The 22,604-nt window shown below is 49.4% G+C and overlaps 1 protein-coding gene across 6 annotated transcripts in view; it reads right to left on the reverse strand.

Moving 5' to 3' along the window:
• CNOT4 (CCR4-NOT transcription complex subunit 4) overlaps window positions 1-22,604 on the reverse strand; it is a 753,420-nt gene that overhangs the window by 509,740 nt on the left and 221,076 nt on the right. For all 6 annotated transcript variants that reach the window (XM_085651989.1, XM_085651993.1, XM_085651992.1 and 3 more), the window contains exons 6-7: window positions 14,976-15,101; window positions 14,249-14,373 (exon numbers count right to left, since the gene is read on the reverse strand). In XM_085651989.1, the coding sequence (XP_085508115.1) occupies window positions 14,249-14,373; window positions 14,976-15,101 (251 nt within the window). The remainder of the gene's footprint in view (window positions 1-14,248; window positions 14,374-14,975; window positions 15,102-22,604) is intronic.

The following is a 22,604-nucleotide window of genomic DNA, read 5'->3' on the forward strand; positions in this document are numbered from 1 at the left end:
TATTGGGGGTTGTTTGTGTGGTTTTTGTAGGAAGAAGAAGCAGCGTCTGCACTGATGTTCTTGGATGCTCCTCTATAGAAGGAGCGTCGAAAGGAACCACGTGTGGATGGAGACTGTAATGTTTCCATGGATTTAGCAGTGAGTCTTTTTTCATAGAGTGGTGTCTACAGCCGGTCCAAAAAGTTGTTCCTGATTGAACGACTGGTTGAGGATAGTGGTTTGTACCTCGTTTGAACCCAGAGATGTGCAACCAGGCATGTCGTCTGAGTAACACGCTGGTGTTGATGGACCTAGAGGCGGTGTCTGCTGCATCAAGGGCACACTTAATTGATGCATTAGTTACTAATTTCCCTTCCTGGATTAAATCATTGGCCTTGGTCTTCTATTGATCAGGTAAATGTTGCAATAGGGTTTCCAGTTGGTTATAGTAAGTCCTATCGTAACTAGCAAGTAATGCCTGTGAATTGACTATCCGCCAGTGATTAGCTGCTTGGGCAGCAACACGTTTGCCAGAAGCATCTAATAATTTAGACTCCTTGTCCGGATGTGGAGCATCACCGGAGGTTTGAGAATTGGCACGTTTTCTAGCGTTAGCTACCACAAGGGAGTCTAAAGGGAGTTGACCCTTAATGTAGGTGGGATCATTGGGGGCAGGTTTATATTTCTTTTCAATTCTGGGATTGAGAATTCTTGCCCTAACAGGGTCCTTGAATGTGTCAGGGGCATGTTTAATTACACTTTTTAACATTGGCAGGGTTTGTACAGTCTTTAGTGACTGTTCAAAGGTGTCTATTAGAAAGTCCTCCTCTGCGGGGTCTGAATGCATTGGAACCTCATGGTACTGAGCGGCCCTATGTACAAGCTGACTAAAACCAATATTCTCATCTAGGGGAGATGGCTTTGTTGGGTATGCATGGTGATCAGGGAGGTCTTGAGGATCTACTGGGTCATCATAATCGTCCCAATCGTCCTGTGGCACGTCTGTCGTCATCAGGGTCAGTAAAAGGGTCATTGTTGCCTCCCCCCATCCCCTAAATCATCATCATCTTGTGGTGGTGGCGAGTGTGGTGGAAGTATAGGAGAAGGTGGAGGAGAGACAGGCTTCATAGGAAGAACAGGAGAAGAGGGTTGCAAAGGTGAAGTGGCACAGTCTTTCCTTTTTACAGGCACTGCAGGAATGTCTGTGGTGTGCAATTTCCCCTTCTTGTGTGGAACAGCAGCCAAATTTCCAGTTTTGGGGTGTATGTGGATAGTCTTGTTTCGGATCGGTAGGATCCGGTCGAAAAAGTTCTTCATCTTCTGTAGTCGCTTTCGGCGCCGACTTTTCGGGTCCGAGCGTGGTTTGGATTTCTGTTCCGGAGTCTTGGTTTTGGAACTTCGGCTCGGATGTGGAGGCGGAAATTGAATATGCTACTTACCAGTATGCATCTGTTCTTGGCATGTAGGGCTGCTGACATTCATATCTGTGCATAGATCGCCGCCTAGTGTTGGGTCCGGATGATTGCACATTGTTGTCCTGGAAGAGTCTTCGAAGTATCACGAGATAGGTGGCTCCTCCCCTGGACTACAGTGCGCATGGGCATCCTCTCCATCCTTAGATTGTTTTTCGCCATTGTGGCAGTGATGGAGTAGATACGGTAACTGATGACCATGCTAAACAGTAATTCTGAGTGCTGCAGCTGCTACAGGCGCCGGGGAGGAGGGTGGGCGATATGAATGTCAGCAGCCCTACATGCCAAGAACAGATGCATACTGGTAAGTAGCATATTCAGTTCGAGGCATGTGGGCTGCTGAATTCATATCCGTGCATAGAATACACAGCAGTACCTCCTATTAGCGGCGGCCACCAGTGCCATCTGCAGCGGTCTGAAAAAGAGTTTTGAGAACAGCCTGTCCTACAGCTGCCTGCTGTTTTGAGTGTACATCTACACAGTAGTGTTTGGTAAATGTATGTATAGTGGACCATGTGGCTGCTCTACAAATTTCCTGTAAAGGAATGTTTCCCAGGAAAGCCATGGACGCCCCTAACTTTCGTGTTGAGTGGGCTCGTGGGGGGATCGTTAATGTGCGTTTAGCTTTTTGATAACAAATTTGGATACATTTAACGATCCATCTGGCTATACCTGCTTTGGAAATGGCGTTGCCCTTGTGTTGTGGAGAGAAGGCAACGAAGAGTTGTTTAGTTTTCCTTAAGTTTTTAGTTCTGTCAATATAGTACATGAGGGCCCTCTTTACATCTAGTGTGTGGAGCATTCTCTCAGCGACATTTTGTGGGTTTTGAAAGAAAACAGGCAGTTCAATGGTTTGGTTCATGTGGAACTGCGATATTACTTTAGGCATGAATTTGGGGTTGGTACGTAGTACGACCCGGTTTGCGTGAACCTGTATGAATGGCTCTTGAATGGTTAGTGCCTGGAGTTCACTAACTCTTCTTAAGGAAGTGATGGCAACCAGGAAAGCCACTTTCCAGGTGAGGAATTGAATCTCACATGAATGGAGAGGTTCAAAGGGCGGACCCATTAGTCTGGTGAGGATCAGGTTGAGGTTCCACACCGGTGCTGGGAGGTGCCTTGGGGGAATCACTCGTTTAAGTCCTTCCAAGAAGGCTTTGATGGCAGGCACTCTGAATAAAGAGAGGTGCTGCCTGTTTTGAAGATAGGCTGCTATCGCGGTTAAATGGATACGTATTGAATTGTATGCCAGATTGCATCGGTATAAGTGGAAGAGGTAACAGATGATGTTTTGAATGGATGTGTCCAGCGGGTTAATGTCATTGTTGCAGTAAATGACAAACCTCTTCCATTTAGCCGCATAGCAAGCTCTGGTAGTGGGTCTTCTGGCCTCCTTGATGATGTCCATACATTCAGGTGGCAGGTTCAGGTAGCCAAACTCTAGGACTTCAGGAGCCAGATTGCCAGGTTCAGCTGTTGCGGATCTGGGTGCTGAATTTCTCCATGGTTCTGCGTCAAAAGCGCGGGTTTGATCCGCAGCCTTTGGTGCGGCACCACGGAAAGTTCCAGAAAGGTGGTGTACCATGGCAGGCGCGCCCACGTTGGAGCAACCAGGATGAGTGTCAGTGAGTGCTGTCGTATTTTGCGTGCCACCAGCGGTATTAACGGCGCTGGGGGAAAAGCGTACGCAAATCTGCCGGACCAGTTCATCCATATCGCATTGCCCTGCGACTGTGGATGTGGGAACCTGGCGGCAAAGCTTTGGCATTTTGCGTTTTCGTTTGTGGCGAATAGGTCTATCTCTGGATGACCCCACTGCTGGAAGTACGGTTTGAGTACTGATGGGTGTAGCTCCCACTCGTTCATCTTGTGGCTGTGTCTGCTGAGCAGATCCGCCATCTGGTTGTCCTTGCCGGGGAGGTGTTCCGCCATGAGGAATATGTTCCTTTGAATGGCCCACTTCCACATGCTCTGAGCCAGATGAGACAACTGTGGAGAGTGTGTTCCTCCCTGCTTCTGTATGTAGTACATGGCAGTCATGTTGTCCGTCCGGATTAACACGACCTTGTTGCACAGGTGTACTTTGAATGCCTTCATGGCTAGGAAGATTGCCATCAGTTCCAGAAGGTTGATGTGCATCTTCTTTTGTTGTGTAGTTCATAGTCCCTGCACTGTGTAATTGAGTACATGAGCTCCCCAGCCTTGGAGAGATGCGTCCGCTGTCAGTGTGATTTGTAGAACAGGCTCTTGGAACGGTCGGCCTTTGCAAAGGTTTTGTGGATTCCACCAATGCAGAGAGTTGTATGCCCGACCGCTCACCAACACTAGGTCTTTTAGTTGCCCGTGAGCCTGATTCCATTGACGTGCTAAGCACTCCTGAAGAGGGCGCATATGTAGTCTCGCATGTGGGACTATGAAAATGCAGGAGGCCATCATGCCTATCAACTGCATGAACACTCGCGCCAGAAGGGAGTGTTGAGGTTTGAATTTCAAGATTAGCAGTTGTATGCTGTTGATTCTCACTAAAGTTGGCTGAGCTGTGGCAGCCAGAGTGTTGATTGTCACGCCTAAGTACTGTTGTACGTGCGCTGGTTGGAGACTTGATTTTGGGTAATTTAGTGAGAATCCCAGATCGTAGAATTGCGCATCCTGAGTATGTGGCGCGATACTTTGGTCTGTGGGGTCATCCCACGCCTGATCAGGGTCTTGTAGTGGTTCATCGGGATCTACGTCCCCGGGGTAGATGGTATCCTCCCCGCCATATTCCTGCATTGGATCCGATTCGGAAGGGGTAGGAGAAAAGGACTGCGGATCTAAGTGAAGGGGATGGAAGTGTTCTTGTAGCACTGGTTCCTGCTCCGCCGGCAGCTTGCGCTTAAGAGGAATTTTGTATGGCACCTCTTCCCTGACTGGCGTTATTTTGCGCTTGTGGAGCATTAACTTGCCAGTGTCGGCGTCGATAAATTGTGGCCCCGAAGAATCTTGTTCTGTTAGGCAAGTGGTGGTGGACTGTGTGTGGAGGACACGTGTCCGAATTTGAAAGAGTTTCGGTGCCGAGGTCGGTGGCAGCCCAAATGTGATGTTGGTGGGCTCCGAGTGCACCCTACAGGGTGAGGTAGTGTTGGGACCCGAGGTAGAGTGGAGGGCTACCCGGTCACGGATGCGTTGTAGAGACGCAGAGACCTGCTGCACAACAAACAGATGGTGGTTTGGTGGGCACCTTGGTAGTGGACGTCGAGGCCGACCCCGACTTTGTCGGAAGGGGGTCACTGGTCTGAAGGGATGCATCAACAGTCGACGTAGTCGAGGACTTATTCGGCATTGGTGCTTTAGGCGTCGACGTAGCCGAGGCGCCCATTTTGACTACGGAGGTTACGGCCTTCGGTGTCGGCGCCGAAGGTCTCGGTGCCTTGTGGTGCCAGAGGGCGCGCTTCTTCTGTGCGTCGACCGCATCTGCTGCGGTGAGCTCGGCAGTGGATTGTTTCGACGCCTTTGATCCGACCACCACCAGTTTCACTTTCGATTTTGAAGGAACTGGAGCGATGGATGTGTTTGGGTGTAACAACCCGATCGTCTTTGGTAATAGTGGCTCTTGCAGAGTGTTCGAGGCCGGGCCGGAAGGCGGGGCCGAGGAACCATGTATGAGGTCTTGGGTAAGGCCCGAAGGCGATCCCTCGACCGGAGCCTGATGACGATGTACATTTTCGGCCTCAGTTTCGACGGATTGGCCTAGCTCTTCGGGAGAGCTGTCTTCTTCGGCCCCATAGGCTTCGTCGAAGTCCCCTACCTAGACGACTGCTTCTTCGCGTCGAAAGATCAGTTAGTCATCGTTTTCTGATTGGGAACCATGTTCTGAAGCGGGGCTAGAGAGTATTTCTTCCACGCTCTCTGCGTCCTCGTCCTCGGTGCTGAATATATTGGTGGGTGCGGGCGCTGCCTGCTGCGCCTCGAGCCTCGCTGCCCGTCGGTTCCGCAGAGTCTTCTTGGATCGGAACCGTGCACAGGCCATGCATTTCGATTCGTCGTGATCCTGCGAGAGACATTTATTACAGACTGGGTGGACGTCGATATGAGGGTACTTGGCGTGGCACAACGGACACCTCTTGAACGGAGTCCTCGATTCCATCGTCGATCGAGCGTCGAAGTTTGGACTAATTCGGTACGAAAGTCGGAAGAGGGTGTGGAGCACTAGAGCTAGTAGTCGACACCGAATGGGAACTGTACCGACAAACTATAGGCCTTTTGGCCTAAAACTAAGTATTCCGAAGTTGAGCTAAGATAGTTGCATCCGAACCCAATGGCGGAAAAAAACAATCTATGGATGGAGAGGATGCCCATGCGCACTGTAGTCCAGGGGAGGAGCCACCTATCTCGTGATACTTCGAAGACTCTTCCAGGACAACAATGTGCAATCATCCGGACCCAACACTAGGCGGCGATCTATGCACAGATATGAATTCAGCAGCCCACATGCCTCGAACCTTTCGGTACCGAATGTTTCGGAGCCGATGCCTTTTCTTTCGGCGCCGAAGTGGTCGGTGCGGACGTCTTTTTGAGAGTAGGCTGCGCTCCCGTCTTCGGTACCGAAGGCGCCTGCGGGACACTGATATGCGGCTTGCTCAGTCCCGAGCCCCCAGCAGGCTTGTCCTTTATCTTCGGAGCCGGGCCTTGGGGCGGGGTTTCTGAAGCTTGATTTCGGTCACGACTGGGGCCAGCAGGCTAAGTCTTGACCAGGGCCTTCTTTTTTTGAGGTGGGGTTGGGGTAAGGGCAGTTGTACTCACTGGTTGACCTGGAGTGATGTGGTCGTCTGAGTCAGTCATCTGCTTCGGACACGATTTCGAGATCCTCAGAATCCTCCTCCGGGACATCGGGGCCTTCATTGAAGATGTCCACCGGTGCCAGAGCTGCTCGCTGCGCCATGATATGTCGTCGGGCCCTGCGATCAAGGATGGTCTTTTTGGATCGAAAGGAGGCGCAGGCCTGGCAATTCTCGTCGTGTTCTGGCGAGAGACACAGCTTACAGACCTTGTGGTGGTCACTACTTAAATGGAGTCCTTTCCATGAGCCGTCAGCCCGAACGGCATCGATAGGCCAAGCGGCCTGCGTCGACGACCGGATTCGAATATTTGAGGAGTGCGTTGAAGATCACGCGATCGAAAACCATACAGTCGAGTTTATGATGATTTGCGCGTCGAAAAGGTTTGGAGAATATGGTGCCCAACAGGAGAGCAGAAGTTACATCCGCACCCGATGGCGGAAAAAAACAAATCTGAGGATGGAGTCGATGCCCATGTGCACTATCGCCCAAGAGAGGAGTCAACTATCTTGTGACTACAAGAGACTTCTTCCAATACAACAACATGGTGCAAGCATCCGAGCCCAACACCAAATGCCATTCCATGCTACAGTATGAATTCCGCAGCTCATGTGCCTCGAAGAACAAGTTACTTACCTTCGGTAACGCTTTTTCTGGTGGATACAGTATCTGCCTGTGGATTCCTCACCTTATGAATAGCCCACTGCGCCAGCATTCCGGCAATTTTTTGTAGTTCTCTGCGCCGACGAGGTTGTCACATCGTCGTGGCTCCGCACGCGACTCCGCATGACATCACAGGAGCCATAAGAAGACAACGTCGGTGTGATGACGTCAGTTCCACCCATTTTTTCCGTGCCACAGAGGCAAAACAGGCGGACCAACAGACAACGTATACATAGTATATAGAATTCACACAAATACACTCAGTGTATAAAGAAAGAAGAAAGCTTGCACTTCAAACAAGACAATAGTAAATAAACAGAGGTAACAAAGTCTTGAGGACACTGAAAAAGTAAAAAAAAAAACTAAAAACTCAGCTTTTATGGTATAAAAGGGTGGACAACGGGGAGGTGGGTGGGTCTGTGAGGAATCCACAGGCAGATACTGTATCCACCAGAAAAAGGGTTATCGAAGGTAAGTAACTTGCTCTTCTGATGGATACATCTGCCCTGTTGATTCCTCACCTTATGATGAGAATCCCACAGCAGTACCTCTCCTGGAGGTCGGTGTCCACCCTTCTATACCAAAAAGTCCTGTAAAACAGAACGCGCAAAATGGCCATCCCTCCTCACTTCGGAATCTAAGCAGTAATGCTTCGCGAAAGTGTGGAGGGAGGCCCAAGTTGCGGCCTTACAAATGTCCAAAACAGGAACACCTCTAGACAATGCAGAAGACGACGATTTAGACCTGGTGGAATGAGCTTGAAAGCCTACAGGAGGCTCATTAACAGCCAGGGAGTAGCATATCTTGATGCACAAGATGATCCATTGCAATAAAGTGCGCTTGTGCACTGCGTTGCCCTTCATACGACCAGCATATCCAACGAAGAGCTGGTCATCCTGACGGAAGTCCTTTGCTCTGTCCAAAAAGAAGCCAACTGCCCTCTTTGGATCTAAACGATGAAGTCTCTCCTCCTCCTTGGAAGGGTGAGGGGGAGGATAGAAAGTAGGAAGGGTAATGGACTGACCTAGGTGGAAGGGAGTCCACACCTTAGGCAGAAAAGCAGCCCTGGTCCTAAGTACCATCCTTTCAGCATATATGGACAGAAAAGGCGGCTTTGAACTCAAAGCCTAGAGTTCACTCACCCTCCTGGCTGAGGTGATAGCTACCAGGAAGACCATTTTAAAAGTTAAAAGTCAACAGACAACTATGAATCGGTTCGAATGACGAACCCATTAAAAAAGTTAACACCAAATTCAAGTCCCATTGGGGCATAATAAAAGGAGTGGGAAGAAACATGTTTGTCAGCCCCTTAATACATCTTAAGACTATAGGAGACTTAAATAAAGAAGGCTGATCAGGTAAACACAAAAATGCAGACAAAGCAGACAAAATACCCTTTTACAGTGGCCACAGCAAAACCCTGCTTGGCCAAATGAAGAGAAAAACAAAGAACATCACATAGATGAGCTTTTAAGGGATCAATAGATTTCTCTCTGTGCCATTAACAAATTTAGACCACCTGTATGAATAGACTTACTTAGTGGAGTGTCGCCTGGCAGATAATATAACATCCACCACGTCAGGCGGGAGAGAAAAAGAATTCAAGCTGCCCAGTTCAATCTCCAGGCATGAAGGTGCAGGCTCTGGAGGTGGGGATGTAGAACTTACCCCTCCATCTGAGAGAGGAGGTCTGCCCTGAGAGGGAGACTGAGCGGAGGGTGTGACGAGAGGTGAAGAAGGTCCGTGTACCACACCCTTCTTGGCCAATCCGGGGCGATCAGTATAAGTTGGGTCCGGTCTTGGCGAATCTTCCTCAGAACCAGAGGAATCAAGGGTATGGGAGGAAATGCGTAAAGGAGTTGTGAGCCCCAACTCAACTGAAACGCGTCCCCCAACGCTCCCTGCCCTGGAAACTGGAGACTGCAGAATGACGGGCAGTGCGCGTTCTCGTGAGTGGCCCACCCGAGGAGTCCCCCCCATGTCCGGAAGTTGTGTCGTACTACCTCTGGATGAAGCCTCCACTAGTGGTCGGCGGAGAACTGCTGACTGAGACGGGCCGCACCCACGTTCAGCACCCCGGCATATGATTTGCCATCAAGCAAATCCAATGGTACTGAGCCCAGGACCAGAGTCGCAACGCCTCTCTGCAGAGACGGTACGACCCTACTCCTCCCTGCTTGTTGACATACCACATCGCAACAGTGCTGTCCGTCAGGACTTGAACCGACTGACCTTGAAGGGAAGGGAGAAAGGCCTTGAGCGCCAAACGTATCGCCCGTAATTCCAAAAGGTTGATGTGAAACAACCTTTCTTCTGGAGACCAAAGACCCTTGATCGTTCGATTCCCCCCAGATGTGCTACCCACCCTGGGGTAGAGGCATCCGTTATCACTGTGGCCACCGATGGAGGAAGATGGAAAGGCTTTCCTTGAGACAGATTGCCCTCCACGCTCCACCAAGATAGATCTTCTGCAGCTTCTCTGGAGATCCTCACAGACTCCCTGAGATCTCCGTTGTGCTGATACCAAATTCCTGAGGAGACACCACTGGAGCGCCCTCATGTGCCAGCGTGCATGGTTGATCAACAGGATGCAGGAAGCGAACAGACCGAGCAGGCAAAGGACTTTCAGAACTGGAATAACCTCTCTATTGTAAAACAAGGGAATCATTTCCTGTATGTCAAGAATCCTTTGAGGTGGAGGGAATGCTCGACACAGTGGTATCCAATACTGCCCCTATGAACAGGTTGCGCTGTTAGGGCACCAGGTGAGACTTGGGTACATTTATTGAAAAACCCAATTTGTACAACAGCTGGGTTGTTACCTACAGATGACGACACACCATCTCTGGAGACTCTACCTTCAGAATCCAGTCGTTCAGGTATGGGAAAACTGGAATCCCCAACCTTCTGAAATGGGCTGCCACAGTGCCATCACCTTGGTGAAGACTCAAGGTGCAGTAGTAAGAGCAAACGGAAGGACCACAATCTGGTAATGTTGCAACCCAACCGTGAAACGGAGATACTTCCTGTGCAACTTCAGGATTGAGATGTGGAAATACGCATCCTGCAAGTCGATGGACACCATCCAGTCCTCTTGATGCAGCGCCTGAAGAACCTGCGCTAGAGTGAGCATCTTGAAACGCTCCTGCTTGAGAAACAGATTCAAGATTCTGAGGTCGAGGATAGGACGTAGCCTGCCATCCTGCTTGGGAATCAGGAAATACCACGAGTAGCATCCCTGACCCCTTTCCTGCTCCGGAAACGCCTCTATTGCACCTTTTTGTAACAGGGTAAGAACCTCCTTCTGAAGGTGAAGCAAATGATCCTCCGTGCAAAACCCTTGGCGTACTCATTTTCCACAAGATTTAGAACCCAAAAAGTTTAAAGTTATTAATTTCCAGTCTTGTAGAAAATGGGTAAACCGGCCTCTCACAGAACCCACATGATCCAGGATGGCAGATCTAGGGCTGCTTTCCTGCATTACCGGGAGGGGAGGTAGAGGAGGAGGAGGAAGAGGGATGTCGTCCAGCTCCACGAAGGCGACCTCTGCCTTTACCGCTGTAGGATTTATACAGAGGGTTTTGCTGCTGCTGCTGCTGTTGTTGCTGAGGCTGACGGGAACGAAAGGAAGATTTCCCAAAATCATGGTATCTTCTGTAATCATACCCTCTAGACTGAGACTGTAAACCCAGGGATTTTGCTGTGGCTTTACTGTCCTTAAATCTCTGCAACGCCAAGTCAGCTTTTCCCCCAAAGAGCTTAGAACCGTCAAAGGGAAGATCAAAAGAGCAGCTTGCACATCAGGTGAAAATCCTGAAGATCTTAACAATGCATGCCTCCTAGTAGCAACAGACGAACCCATCACCCTTGCCACCGAATTTGCAGTGTCCAGACCCGACTGGATTACTTGGCGAGCAGCCACCCGAGAGTCAATCAAGACCTCACTTAAATTGCTCTGATCCTCTTCCGATAGCTTAGGGAGAATCTGCTTGGCAGAGTCCATAAGGGCGTGAATATATCTACACAATAGACAAGTTGCATTTGTGGATTTAAATGCCATACTGGCCGACAAAAAAAAACTCTTTGCCGATTGCTCAAGCTTTCTTGAGTCTATCAGCCGGTGCTTGAGGAAAAGAGCCTACCGACAGTTTTGAACATGAAGCTTGAACCACCAAACTTTGAGGTGACTGGTGAGAAGAAAGAAAATCAGGGTCCCCTGGTGCCGGTCTTTATCTTCTAGAAACAGATCTAGAAACTGCAGGAGCAGAAAGAGGATTACTCCAGACTTCTAATATCGGCTCAGTCAGGGCATCATTGAAGGGTAAAAGGTTCCACCACAGCAGAAGGAGAATGAAGCACCTCTGTTAAAAGATTAGGCTTATATTCAGCCATAGGAAGCTGTAGATCCAACAGATCAGCTGCCTTCTTGATGACAACATAAGGAGCTACATCCTTCGAAGGAGAAGCCTTCTGTAATGCAAAATACCCTTCTGATGAGACATCCAAACCACTTGCTTCACACAAGTCTTCCAATAAGTCCTCAGACTCATACATTTCACCTTCCTCAATGTAACCAGCCCGATATTGCTCCTCTTCAATCAGCCTTTGAGCTTCTCTTCTAGAACGCATCCTCGGCTGCAGCGTCGGCGTCGAAGGAGGCTCCGTGACAGCGACCCACGTCAAATGAACCCTGGAAGAGGGGACACCAGACGGAGCCAGGGACTGTTCAAATGGCGCCGACACCCTCCGCTCTGGAAACTGCCATTACGGCGCCATCGGCATATAAGGCATAAAGGTGCCAGAGGATAATGCTGAGGCACACCTAAATTAAATGCCAAAGGACCCATGGGACCTGAAGGTACTCCAGAGGGGCATGTGGCTCTGGTAAAAAATACCATACATTGCATTCATGAAGTGCGACGGATCCGAACCCGGTGCCGGGAACGAAGGATACTGCGCCAGTTCGACTTCCTTACGAGGAGTCTCCGGAGTTGGATCCGCTTGAGTCACAGGAGGAGCCACAGGAGCATCAGGAGCGGACTCTTCCACTGGATTTGAATCCCCATCCGAAGCCGGAGAATCAACCGGCGCCGGAGACTGCATGGGAGTACCCACATCAGGAGACCGGCCCGGCGACGCCTGTGGAGACTCAGAGGGTGAAGGAGAAACAACGTCCTTCACACGATGTAGAGGAGCAGGAGATGGCGACTTCGAAGCTCGAGACTTGGACGAACGACGTTGAGACCCAGGTCTCCTCTTCTTGTGCCTTCTCTTGGATCCATGCGAAGTCTACGACCTCGCATTCGATCTTTTACGACCTCTTTTCTACTTTTTCACCTTGGACATGCCGAGCTTAGCCTCTCTTTTCTTCAGCGCCGTAGGGTTCATTTTTCTGAAGGATGAACAACCTTCGATGTCGTGATCACTAGAAAGTCACCAGAGAGTCATCAAGCGGGTCAGTAATTGACATGTGACCCCTGCATTCCTTGTAGGGCTTGAAACCAGACTTCCTAGGAACAGACAGTCGAAAACAGTAACAAGTAAAGTCTCGAAACAAAGTAGCAGTAGAAAGATAGGAGAGTCCCAGAAAATCCATTAGCTTGTAGCACGGAAAAAATAAGGAACCGACATCACGCCGACGTGGTCTTCTTATGGCTCTTGTGACGTCATGCTGAGTCGCGTACGGAGCCATGACTATGTGCCGACCTCCTCAGCACAGAGAGCTACGAAAAATTTCCAGAATGCTGGCGCAGGGGGATATTCATAAGGTGAGGAATCCACAGGCAGATGTATCCATCAGAACATCCATTTTCCTATCGAGAGTATAGTTGTTTTCGGTCTTTGGAGATTGTTGAGAAATGTTCACTAGCTCCTTTATGGAAGCTGACACACACAGATAGTCTCTTACTCACTATGCTCCTCAACTCGTTATAGAAGCCACACAGCCTTGTCCAGCTACAGCTCCTAAATAAGCAGATGTCCGTCTCTAAACCACCATCCACACAGTCTGCAGTTCTTTCCCAAACACACACACGTTATTTTAGGAAATTTTTTAAGTGTGCGATTAACAGAGGAATCTTGGCGCTATCAGAAGAGGTCAGAAAGTGGAGACTTAGATGTTAAATATCCAGGTTTTTATCTTCTTCCTGAAAGAAGTCAATGAAGGGATAGCTCTGAGGTGGGGTGGGAGGCTGTTCCAGAGTTTAATAGTGTTGAGGACCATACCTCTGCCACCCCAATGCATAGTTTTAAATGTCGGAACCGCTAGAAGGTTGGCCTTGGTTGACCCGAGTTCTCCGTTAGGCTTGTATTTCTTGAAAGCAGACTTGAGGAAATCAGGGCCTGAGTTATGCAGTCCTTTGTAGGCCAGGCATAGGGCCTTATACTTAGCCCTGCTGAGCATGGTTAGCAAGTGCAGCTTGCGAAGTCCCCGACTAATGGAATGGTATTTAGGAAGCTTAAGAACCAGTCTTTCTGTAGCATTTTGGACTAGTTGTAGTCGACTCGTTAGATGAAGAGTATTACAATAGTCCAGCCTAGGGAGTACAAGCAGGGTTATTAAAAATGTTCTTTGTCTATCAGGGATAAAAGGAAGAATTTCTCTTATCATTTTAATGATATAATAAGCTGCAGAAGTGGCTGATGATATTCGCGCGCTCAAGTTGAGGTTGTCATGAATGATGATTCCCAAATTTTTAACTTTAGTCACAAGACGAGGTGGTTGTGGCAAATTATCGGCCACCAATTGGTGAACCAGGCTGGGGAGGGATTGCCAAACACCATAATCTGTTTCCCCTGCTTTAAGCTTTAGGCAGTGCCTGCTCATCCAGCCACTGATTGCCTTGATTCAGTTACAGAATTTTAAGGGGCTTGATGAGTCATTGTGAGCTGCAGCAATTAGCTGGGTGTCGTCTGCATAAGAAGTTACCTCCAAATTGAAACTTCTTATGGAGCGGGGCCAATTTTGAAACGTAAATATTAAAAAGCGTGGGGCTAAGTGACGACCCCTGTGGAACACCACAAGGCAGTTAAGCGCCCCTTAGCACAACTTCTCAGGTGCATCTTGAACTGCCACATCCTTCATCTGCATGCTACTGGAGGAAGACCAAACGTCATTTGGGCATTGTGTAAGACAGAAAAAGAAGGTGAGGTAACTAAACAGTGAATATATTTTGAAAGCAATGCAACAACAATCGTAAGCACAGTGTTATGCCAAATTTTGTAAACACTAATAATCATGGTTTCATAATTTGGGTAAACAACGGAAACTACCTACTATCTTAACAAAAAAATAAATACTGAAAACCCTTATCATACCTATGTAGTGCAGTTACTTTGTTTTTGTTCTTGTCCACTGTGCCTGTGGATGGCTGAAGGAAGTTTGGATTTAGCTTGTACAATTCTTGTAGCAGCTTCTGTTCATATTCTTGATGTTTACCCGCCTATCCAATGAAAAGGTAAAGCCATAAAAAGTCAATTGTAACAGGTGACTGCTTCCCTAAAGTCATCAGAAAAGGTAGTGACAGACAGTTGGCCAAACCACATAAAATGTTAACTGTTTCAGAGGTATAAAATGCTGTGGCAAAATTAGTCTCTTACAAAGGTTACAACGAAAACAAGGTGGATAACTTCAGTACTATGGTGAAACCTGCCAGACAGTGCTGCTCATTACGAAATTTGCTTGCTGTAAACTCTAGTGGTGCCCCAAACAAAGCTGCAGTTAAGAGTTGGGCAAGCTCATAAGCCTACTAAGTGGGTACATGTAAAAGAATGCCAAGCACTGCACTTACAAACACCTACTCCATTACAAAGAATGAGTACTGGACAAAAAAAAAAAAAAAAGGTGTTTGGTAAAGGATAGAGAAAGGTTCAAATAATCTGTATTCAGAGGGAAGAATCAAACTACAATTTTAAAGTTACAACTTTAATATCACAAATAATTGTTTGGAAAAATTATTTTAAAATATGAAAGTGTTATACGAACTGACTCCCTCCAACATCAATTTCTTTTCATGGTTGGCATCTCTGGTAAAGTGTTCTTTACCTGCATTTCTTCTTTTGTGAAGCTGGCTGCCTCGTCACCCAGTTCATGGAGGTACATGCAGTCTGGCTTTGGGCACTGCATATTTTTTAAGAAGTAACTGCAATACTTTGTTGTACCTAGGGATGCCTGTAGAAGAAAAAGTAAGTAACAGGTCAAAGGCTAAAATAGTAAATGCAGTGGTGACCAGAATCAGTGAATGAATAAAGAACAGAACTAAGAGAAAGAAGCTGGAACAAGGCTAAATAAAATGTATCTTTAACAAAGTAAATCTAATGAGTAGTAATTTGTCAATCAATCAAAAAACTTTATTCGATCATTTTAGAAAACAATCATAAAAGCACAATAAAATTCATGACAATGGGAAGACGGAAACAAATGGGTTTGACTAGAAACAGATTAAAACACATTAAGATAAAAAGGACATACTTTTTCTTGCAGATACAGATTTTAAAATATATACAGCAGTAAAATAACACACATCAGGTTCATCAAGTGCAAATAGAAGGCTCATAGCAGATTTTGCAGTGAGCACAAAATATTTTTTAAAAAGTGGTTTCAGGTAAGTGATACGAAAACACAAATATAATGGGCAAATCAACATAAAATGCTCAGGACTTTGTTTCGAAATCCCATCACACGGGCATGGGGTAGAGGTATGTTTCTTAATTTGAGGGTAAGCTACCAGTTTATGAACTATCCCTAGTCGCAGTCTAGTAAGGACATGCTGATGAGAGTGTTTAGTGACCAATTTTAGATACTTTGAAAAGCCAAATTCAGCCAAATTAGAAGAATGGTAATATATATGGGTAGAGAAGGGTAAGTTACTTACCTGTAATCCTAGCTCTCTTCCAGGGGTATCCTCATCAAAGTCATAAGCACTGAATATTCCCGCCCATGTGCGGGGACCTCCCCGCACATGGGCGGGAATATTCAGTGCTTATGACTATTGATGAGGATCCCCTGGAAGAGAAGGGTAAGTTACTTACCTGTAATCCTAGTTCTCTTCCAGGGGTATGCTCATCAAAGTCATAAGCACTGAATATTCCCGCCCATGTGCGGGGAGGTCCCCGCACATGGGCGGGAATATTCAGTGCTTATGACTATTGATGAGGATCCCCTGGAAGAGAACTGGCATGTGGCATCACTACGTAGTTTAGCTTTACCCCCCAAATAAACATGTTTTAACTCCTTCTTCGGTATATCAATAGCGCAGGCAGGGTCTTCAAAGACGTTCAAATTAAACACATCTCTAAACGTAGTGATAGTATAATTAAGCCATGGGATCAGTCTAAATTTATCTAAACGGAGGCAATCATTGATAATTTTCCTCGGAAAGCCAGTTTGTTCCTTAGACCAGATAGATCTCCATACCAGTAGGGGTCTTAATCCTATGAGGTCTGCCAGGTGTTCCAATCCGACCTCCTGGTGGGTCAGTCTGGTAGAGGCTGAGGATGGTAAACAGAGGAGCCTTTTTAAAAATGTATTTTCCTCCACTTGTAAAGCCTCATGGCGACAATGTCCCCACACGCCTGAACCATAAAGGGCCAAAGATACACATCTGTGGCGGTAAATATACAACATGTCATATATGCGCCTACTTCCCAATTTGGAAGCAAATTTAAAGATACCAAAGGCACATTTCCTCATTTTTGCCCTAACATTAGACATCTCCTGAGCCCATATACCACCACTATTAAAAGTGATACCCAAGTAACAAAATTTCTCAACCACTTGGATCGTTTGATCATCAAACACAAAGTAGTAGTAATTTGTATTCGCTTCTTCCGTGCTGAATAGTTCCCGAATGACTCCACTCTGCAGACCATATTGCTATTAATTTGGATACCAAACTATATTATCAAATTGACTCAGCTCACGTGCAACATAGGTAGATATGGCGGAAGGACAAATGATAACATACTGAACGATATTTTCTCTTGTTATGTCTCAATCCACATTTGATAAAAAACCTGCTTCAGCGATTTCCATTTGTAAAAAGCATTAAGAATGACAAACATGGCTGACAAATCATTTTTGGGACACAGTAGAGGCTAGGGACCAAACTGTTGTTTACAATATTGGGCAGGCTGTTTGCAATTTCAGGTGCTCTTAAAAGAATGCTACAGCAGTGAACAGTCCCTAATGGATAGCCAGTGAAGAGCTGGCTTCTCTATGGCATGGATTTTATTGAATGCATCTTTACTACATTGTAAGCTCCATGCAGAAAATGGTTAGCCAGCTTCGATTTAACCACATCAAGGGAGCCAGCCGTCCCCTAACTACCCTCCAAGTCAATCAGAAACTCAGAAAGTTGAAGGCGGTGTACAGCTGACATTTACATCTCTCGTTTCCCCAGCAAAAAACACAGCAGCAGTCGAGGCAAGCAGAGAAAGGATCCTGAATTGCATCACCTGTATACATGTTTTGACATGTTGTGGATGTCTAAGGATCAGGCAAATTAAGAAATCAGATTCTGAAACCTGAAGCAACCGCCGATTTAGGTTTGGTTCAAAATCTATATGCCTGATGCAGGTTTCTATTTTAGACTACTGCCTGGCCATACACATCAGTGAAGACTGATAAAAACAAAAGGTACAGGGCTAGCCGGCGACTATGGCGGACGTGTAAACGCGGAGCTCCCGCTCTAAGCCCCTAAATATCCGACCACAGTATCCTGAACGGCGGAGCTGAACAGATAGCTGGCGAGGGGGTTCCCTCCGGCACTCAGCTGCATCACCCCGGATGCTCGGCGACAGCGAGCGAGGCCCGGAGAGTCGATAACGGCGGGCGCTGTGCGGAGGGGCGGACTGGGCCGTGATCCCCGGGCTGTCCTGTGGCTCTCCCCGCCGTGCGTCACGCGACGTGCGGCTGACCTGCAGGGGGAGGACCCGATCGGCCCGGTCCGACTGCCGAGAGCCCGGGAGACGGCGGAGCGGCGGAGCCAGGTGCATCGGACACACGAGCGGCGGGGCGCGGACCCGTGGGGGGTGCGGAGAGTCAGTTGTGGTGTCTCCCCCCCCCCCCACCCCTCCCCCCCCCGGCTGGATTGCTGCCTGGGCCCCCCGGCAGACGCGGCTGCCTGCGCCGAGCCCTAGTTACCCCCGGTGATTTGGGCACTTGCAGGCTGCCCGGGTGTTGGCGCTCTCCCCCCCCCCTGCACCACAGGCGATGACCCAGGCCTGTGGAGTCTCCAGAGAGATTGCCGCTCCCTCTTGCTCCGAGCTGTGCCTTGTCGCTGCGGCGCCCTCCTTTGCTGCCCCCTGCTTGACGGGAGCCTGACATCTGTGCCGTGGACGGACCGGTGGGCGACGGCCCGGAGCAACTGACTCGGGTGGGGAACACCCCACTCCCACTCGGGCCTGTGGTGGCGACCGGACACTGGGAGTGGCGCAGGCTGACCTACTACTCTGCGAGCAGTCTGGAGACTGTGGCCGGGAAGAGACCAGAGAGTGGAACTGTGACTCGGGGTGGTCGGCGCCCCGGGCATCTGCGAGACGTGGTGGGGGTTGCCTGTAGCGCGGCCCCCCTTGGATCAGGACTTTGCCCCGGAGTGGCGGACGCGCGCCGGCCGCTGACCCTCAGTGTCGCCATGGGCAAAAGTGATAAGTCCCAGCCCAAACTGTCTTTTGACCCCCGTAAGCCGAAGGGGCCCGACGAAGCACCGCCGGCGCGGCCTCCAGATGGAGCGGTCGCTGAGAGCTCTATGTGCGCCGACATCAAGGCAATGCTGGCGGCAATGGAAACAGGGCTACAGGGCAGTCTGACCGCGATAGACACCAAGCTTGATGCGCTCACATACCGCATGGACCGCATGTCGGAACGAGTGGATAAGAATACAGAGCGGCTGGATGCGTCCGAACAGAGAATAACACAGGTGGAGGAGGCACAGACGGCATGGGACTCGGATCGCAGTCAATTCAGTAAACTACTGCAGGTCATTCAGGACAAGTCCGAAGATTTGGAGGCCCGTTCGAGGAGGTCGAACGTCCGCATCACCGGTGTGGCGGAATCGACGCACACCGGGCGAATGGAACTCTTCGTTGAAAAACTGCTGCGGGCACTGCTGGGAGAGGACGTGTTCTCCCCCATGTTTGTTGTCGAGAGAGCCCATCGTTCGTTGGGCCCTCGCCCCAAGCCTGGGGCGCCCGCAAGACCCATAATAGCAAAACTACTGAATTATAGGGACAGAGACACAGCCCTGCGGGTGGCAAGGGAAAAGGGGAAGCTGCAATATGAAGGGATGGACATCTCCATCTATCCCGACTTCACGGCGAAGGTCCAGGAGGAGCGCAGGCAGTTTGCACCCTACAAAAAACAACTCCGCGACTTGGGCCTGGACTATGCCATGTTATACCCGGCGAGGCTTCGGATCAACAGACAGGGGCACTCGCACTTCTTCACGGACCCGAGGGAGCTGCAGCGATCCCTGAAGAAGTGGTCGAAGGAGCAACGGCGTGGGCTGCAGGACGGCGTGTACGCCCGGGCGGAGGTCTCCAGCCTGGGGGAGCAGGACTAGGTTGCTGGCAGTGGTCGCTGGATACGCTCTGCCTCCTGGCGGGGGGTCGTTGCCCTGCCATGGAGGCCGACGCTTCTCTGGCGGTGTTGCGGCTGCTGGAACATTGTTGGTGTGCAGGAGACGGCGACCGCCCCGGAGGACTTTGACGCTGCAGCTGGGTGAGAACTTTCCGATGTGTTGGGGGTGCCCTGGTGTCGACGCCCTAGACTTGGAGGAGTGGCGGGGGCTGGTCCGCTTTCATGGTTTGGTCAAGGGCGGGATGGCCCTGCAGCCCTAATAACTGCGGGACTCAGGTTTGGGTGGCGCCTGGAGCTCACCGTACGGGCCGGTCTACGAGACAAATGGGCTCTGGCCTAGATGACTTAATGGGGGAGCTTAGAGGGTGCCTTGCAAGCTTAGATAGGTGGGGTGGCTCGCCTCTGATTGGGGTGTTGGGGTCCCCCCTAGAACTAATGGAGGAGAGGTGATAATGGCTCGAGCTGTACTGAGACTTGGGGCTTAGGAGTGGGGGCACGGCCATATGGTGGACTGTTGAGAGTTTAAGGTAGCTGTTCATCGGCGGCCCCTGCCCCAGCGCTGATAGCTTTCATGGCCCCTCTGGGGGCTGGTTCGGGGATGGTTCTGTACGTTTGTTGTGGGGTAGGGAGGGGGGTGGGACTGGGGATCTGTCTGGCCAGGTTGGGGGTGGTCGGCTGTGGGTGGAGGGCTGGGAAGTTAGGGGGACGTTCTGTGGTTGGGAACTGTGATCCGCACTGTCTGCTGAGTGACAAGCCTTCTGCCTTACTGTTGTATAGCTGTTTCAGACTGTCTGGAGCCGAGTGGTGGGCGGGGACTCCCGCCTGGCCCGTGCGTTGCGGCTGTTGTTGTATGTTTCTACTGGGATGACTGGACTAGGAGAACAGATGGGTGACACTGGCGAGGTGGCCATTAGGGCGCTGACGTGGAATGTTCGGGGGTTGAACGATTACCGCAAGCTCAGGAAAGTTTTAAATTATCTCCACCGACATCACATTGACCTGGCACTACTTCAGGAGACTCATCTCCCTCTTACAAGTAAACTGTTAGCGGCGAAGGGGCTAGTGGGCACCAGCGGGCTTTACATCACACTCCAGAGGGGTGGTTACTTGGGTAAACCCACGATCGAACCTGCGGTTGACGTCGCTGACCTCCGAACCGGACGGGCGTTACTTAATAGCGCGGTGCGCTGGTAAGGGCCATGACCTAATTGTAGTCAATGTGAACAGCCCCAATTACGACTCCCCTGAGTTCTATGATGCACTGGCAACAATGCAGGCAACACGTGCACACTGGCATGGTATGGGGTGGTGACTTTAACTTTACATTCAATCCGGATTTAGACCGCTCCTCGGGGCTAACCCGCCGCCCGGCAACCGCCGCCCTACATATGCAGGCAGAATTAACCAGACTAGACATGCTAGACATCTGGCGGCATCGGCACCCGGGTAAAGGGGGCTTCACGCATTACTCTGCATTCCACGACGTGCATACCAGAATAGACTATTGGTTGGTGTCGCGGTCATTGCTTGCGTGCGTTAAGGGCTGCGAGGTCTTGCCGCGCACATTGTCGGACCACTCCCCCCTTCTACTGGTACTGGCTACTCCGCACAGACTAGTACCGCCGGTCACGTGGCGGCTGCCGCCTTACTCACTGTTGGATGACGCGTTCCGGGGGGAGCTGGCGGATGAAATAGAATCGTTCTTTGAGGTAAATTCAGGCTCAGTCCAGAGTTTCCAAACGAAGTATGTTGAATGTTTTTCGAATTGGCTGTGCAACAGGCGGATTGAGCGCAATGCCGCTCCATATATCTTGAAATCGAGATCGCAAACTTAAGCTAGTGTGAGCATTTTGCTGGCACCCCCACCCCCTCCTGCCCCAATGCGCCCCCCGCCCTGCCAGTCCAGGCCTGCTGCATCTTTGCGACCGGACAGATCCTTCATTGAAGTAAATTGGGGACCCGAAGCTGTAATGGACGTCTGCACCTGGACGCACTAGAGCCTCTCGAAGTAAACTGTTAGTGCTGCCTTGGACCATGTCCCAAACTCACCTAAAATCCAGAAGATTGCTCCATCCATAAGTTTGGTCCCGTAAGTCACTGCTAAGTACCTAGATGCTGCAAGTGTTTTTCCTGCATAGCTTAACATTATGCGGATGACTTTCAATTCCTATTAAAGTATCAAAACTCATTCAAAATCTTCAGACTCTGAAAAACATCTCTCCACCAGGACGCCCCAGTGCCTCTCGAGGTGACCTGTTGGTGCTGCTTTGGAACTTGCCCCATACTGTAGGAAGCTGGCTCTGTATATACTATACCAAGGTATGGTATAGTGTGCACAGAGCCCAGTAGATCCCCAGAGATTTGGCAGGGGCTGAAGTAGATAATACATTACTCTTTTCTGGTAGTGTGGTTGAGCAGTCGGGCATATCAGAGGGTAGTGTTAAGCATTTGTTGTACAAATTCAGACAAGAAATGTCATACACTCAAAGACTGAATCCAGACCAATTGTGTGTGTAAAAAAGTTATTACTTTATCATTTTTATTACTGAAAAACCAAGATTTACTCAATAGCAGGTAAGTGATACTTTTCATACAACATTACTTTTCACAATGTTATGTTATAGGGTATTTAAGCGCGCGGCTACTCCACAGAGTCTCCCGGCGCTAGCCTGACCACAGACCAGAAAATATATCAGATACAGCCACACTATTTCTGGAAAAGCCAGGTCTTTAAGCCTCTTCTGAAGTTGAGGAGGTCACATTCTTGCCGCAAGATGAGAGGGAGGCTATTCCATAATCTGGCAGCGACCACTTGAAAAGAGCGGCCGCCTTTATGTGAGTGGTGGAATTTGGGCACAATTATTAGTTGTTGGGATGATGAACACAGTGTTCTAGAGGGTTTATAGGGCTGAATTTTATTTCTGATATATGGGGCTCCAATATTATTCAAGGCCTTGAAAGTTAAAACCAGGGAATTGAAACAAATCCTCTCTCTTACTGGTAGCCAATGCAAGGTATTCAGATGGGAGGACATATGGGCTCTAGGTCCGACTGCAAGAACTGCCCTCGCCGCTGCATTTTGAACCACCTGCAAAC

This window comes from Triturus cristatus, chromosome 4_1, assembly GCF_964204655.1.
Source record: "Triturus cristatus chromosome 4_1, aTriCri1.1, whole genome shotgun sequence".
NCBI lineage: Eukaryota > Metazoa > Chordata > Amphibia > Caudata > Salamandridae > Triturus > Triturus cristatus.